Source organism: Pygoscelis adeliae, unplaced genomic scaffold (assembly GCF_000699105.1).
Source record: "Pygoscelis adeliae isolate BGI_AS28 unplaced genomic scaffold, ASM69910v1 Scaffold308, whole genome shotgun sequence".
Lineage (NCBI taxonomy): Eukaryota > Metazoa > Chordata > Aves > Sphenisciformes > Spheniscidae > Pygoscelis > Pygoscelis adeliae.
In genome coordinates, this window is record NW_008825306.1 from 3,409,479 (window position 1) to 3,413,328 (window position 3,850).

Genomic DNA, 3,850 nt, shown 5'->3' on the forward strand with positions numbered 1-3,850 from the left:
GAGCCCGGCGGGTGCCCAGGAGGTGACCCTGCCGAGCGCCACCGCCACCAGCACCCCTGCTGGGGACGCGTCCCACCTCCGCCGTCCGGAGGGAGACTTTCCTCTGGATTTAGATCTGGGCTTTTCCCACCGGCGGCGGGAAGCGGTGTCGTGGCCGTTCAAAATGTACTTGTAACTCAAAACAATTTAAATATAGCTCGTGCGGCCAACGGCTGTGGCCGTCTTCCCCCGGGGGACCTTTACCTGCACTCGATGTGGCGGATTCTTTTTTAGTGCCCCTGTAGTTGCTGGTAGTCACGTGAGTTATCGAGATACTTGATAACACGCTCAGCTGCTCTTTTCCTAACCCGGTGGGTTTTTGCAGCTGTAAATAAAAATACACGCCTTAGCAAATGGGTGATTTTTCCAGTAAGTACACATACGTTTTACTGGTGTTTTCTGAAAGGTGTAATCGATACGCAATTAACACTTTAAGACCAGTATGATGAGCGGCGTATTGTTTTAATGGCTGTGTCTGGGGAGTTCGGAAGCGATCATGCAACTGTTCTCGGAGAGCGTTGGTCGGAGCGCAGGGCAAAATAGGTGAGAGGAAGAAGGATTTGTATTTTTCGGCTACCTCTGTAATGCTGAGGTACAACACAGCTGGAAAGCTGCTTAGCAGTGCTTAAGAGAGCAGCGGATGTAAAGAATCTCTGCAGCAAAATACCACCTTACACTAAATTAAATGCAAGAGCGTAGGGGAAATCTGCGTTTGTGAAACGATCGAATATCGGGAGGGGACAGACGCATATAGAAAATGTTGCAAATGTGTGTAAAGTGGATAATACTACTCAGAGCAGCAGCTTCGTTGTAGCGTGGCAGGGGGTTTATGTGAAAGATTCAACAGTTTAAGAATTCCGGTTGGAAGCAACAGAATTTCTGTAATCTCTTGGCTAACTCTAAGAAGTTCAGTTAACGAAATCTGAGCAGCACTGTAAAAATTAACTTTCTTCTTCTGTTTTGCCAGTGGCGGCACCTGACTTGCTGGATCCCAAATCGGCCACTCAGAACTCCAAACCAAGATTATCGTTTTCCACCAAGCCTACCGTGCTCTCTTCACGGGAGGAAAGTGATTCGGCTATTAATGTTATGAAATGGAAGACAGTCTCAACAATCTTTCTGGTGGTAGTCGTGTATTTAATAATTGGAGCAACAGTATTTAAAGCCCTGGAGCAGCCTCATGAGACCTCCCAGAGAGCCACCATTGTGATTCAGAAGCAGACGTTTGTATCTCAGCATTCCTGTGTGAATGCAACAGAGCTTGATGAACTGATTCAGGTAATCCACACCAAACCCGTGTCACCATGCCTTAGAGGAACAGAGTGTATATGGCAGCACCGCTGCGATTAAGGGGAAAAACCTTATTAGCAAAGCTCTGTACTGGCCGCGCGCTGTAACAAGTATTAAGACCAGAAGTTGAGCAACAGCATTTTCATGCAAAGCCTCGTGGTTGAAAAGCTATTGCTATTTTTAGGTCCAGTATGCTTGGTAGACAGCCTTTTCACTGCAGCTAATTAAATGATTACTCATCAGCAATATATATAATTAATAGTTCACAAAGGAATTGATATATCGATTGCGCCTTACTAGGTCTGTCAATATTTGAAATGCCTAATTCCGAGGAAGAAAATACACCATCCATTGCCTTAAAGGACTTCTAATTTACAGTGATTGTATCAAGCTAGCTTTCCTTCCAGCTGTATGTTTCTTTTTATTGATTTTGTTTTAAGTAGTGGAAAGTACCGCGGACTTGCTATTTTAATCTTAAATTTCAATTTTCTCCGCTTCTTAAAGGCACATCCACAACTGATGTACGTCGGTGTGTTCCTACTAACGTGACTTTACCCTTGCAGGTCACCTGCCTCAGAACCATAGGAAATATTTATTTGCACTAGCACAGAACTAGATCCAGAGCCTTATGAGGCCCTCTCCAACTTAAATCCCATGTTCCCATTATGAATTTCCAGTGGCACTGCAGGGAACGGCAAGGGGCTGCCAAATAATGTCAGTTCTGGGGACGAGACCGTGAAACGGGAGGCTGGAGTGAACAGCCAAGAGTTGGCAAGGATTGACCCCTTCATTAACAGTAGCCATGGGGCTGCTGGGGCTGCAGAGCCTGAGATGGGACACCGGAGAGCAGGAGAGGGCGGCGGGCGTGCAGACCCTTGCTAGCAGGAGCTCTGGAGCATGCCACTTGCATGGGCAGCAAAGCTTTCTGGAGGTGGTTTTCGACAGCAGATCTGGCTGGGAGTTTGGAAGCTGATTTTACCTCTCTAGACCAATCTGCCTTGAGCATCAGCATGGACACCTGGTTCTTTTGCAGTTTTCAATGCAGAGCTCTGATGGTATTTTTGTGGCACACTGCTTCTGAATTTTGAAGGCAAACTGGGAAAATGTCTTGTATTTTATGATTTCTCCCCTGCCTTGTTGCTGAAATGTGTTCCAAAACTACCACCCCTTAAATGACTGTCAGGCAGTTCCTGTCTCCATGTGTCCTGGCTAGGCATGCCTGAGTTGCTGTCGATATGAATTTCGATGCTGTGTAATAACTATGTTTCAGTGGTTTTACCAGCAGAATGCGAGATAATCGTTCAGAGAAATATACACGCACATTTTTATTAAAACAATCTCTTGCAGGTAGTATAAATGTCCCCATATGAAATTTTTAGGTCAGATCCTGTTCTTGTGAAGATAAAAATAGAAATTTTGAAGCAATATTGTCTTACATCATCTATGAGATGGTCCTTAAGGCAAAAACTGTTGAAATTTGCTCTGGAGTACTTAGATATTTTAGCATTTATGATTCCCTACCCAGAAGCACAGATTGGTAATAAAAAAAAACTTTGTCAGCATTCAATGCCCATTTGATGTTCTGTGTAAAATAAATGACAGTTTCAGAACAATTATCAGAGCACAGATACCTGTATCAGCATTAGCGCCCATCTTCGCTAGTGATCTTGGCATGACCAGAAAGACACAGGCTTTGGGAGTGCAGACCCTTGCTAGCAGGAGCTCTGGAGCATGCCACTTGCATGGGCAGCAAAGCTTTCTGGAGGTGGTTTTCGACAGCAGATCTGGCTGGGAGTTTGGAAGCTGATTTTACCTCTCTAGACCAATCTGCCTTGAGCATCAGCATGGACACCTGGTTCTTTTGCAGTTTTCAATGCAGAGCTCTGATGGTATTTTTGTGGCACACTGCTTCTGAATTTTGAAGGCAAACTGGGAAAATGTCTTGTATTTTATGATTTCTCCCCTGCCTTGTTGCTGAAATGTGTTCCAAAACTACCACCCCTTAAATGACTGTCAGGCAGTTCCTGTCTCCATGTGTCCTGGCTAGGCATGCCTGAGTTGCTGTCGATATGAATTTCGATGCTGTGTAATAACTATGTTTCAGTGGTTTTACTAGCAGAATGCGAGATAATCGTTCAGAGAAATATACACGCACATTTTTATTAAAACAATCTCTTGCAGGTAGTATAAATGTCCCCATATGAAATTTTTAGGTCAGATCCTGTTCTTGTGAAGATAAAAATAGAAATTTTGAAGCAATATTGTCTTACATCATCTATGAGATGGTCCTTAAGGCAAAAACTGTTGAAATTTGCTCTGGAGTACTTAGATATTTTAGCATTTATGATTCCCTACCCAGAAGCACAGATTGGTAATAAAAAAAAACTTTGTCAGCATTCAATGCCCATTTGATGTTCTGTGTAAAATAAATGACAGTTTCAGAACAATTATCAGAGCACAGATACCTGTATCAGCATTAGCGCCCATCTTCGCTAGCGATCTTGGCATGACCAGAAAGACA

The 3,850-nt window shown here is 43.9% G+C and overlaps 1 protein-coding gene across 1 annotated transcript in view; it reads left to right on the plus strand.

Annotated features, from left to right (window-relative positions):
- The first annotated feature begins 1,011 nt into the window (after window positions 1-1,011).
- KCNK2 (potassium channel, subfamily K, member 2) overlaps window positions 1,012-3,850 on the plus strand; it is a 79,601-nt gene continuing 76,762 nt past the window's right edge. The window contains exon 1 of the mRNA XM_009330196.1: window positions 1,012-1,317. Within this exon, the coding sequence (XP_009328471.1) occupies window positions 1,129-1,317 (189 nt within the window). The 5' untranslated portion in view covers window positions 1,012-1,128. The remainder of the gene's footprint in view (window positions 1,318-3,850) is intronic.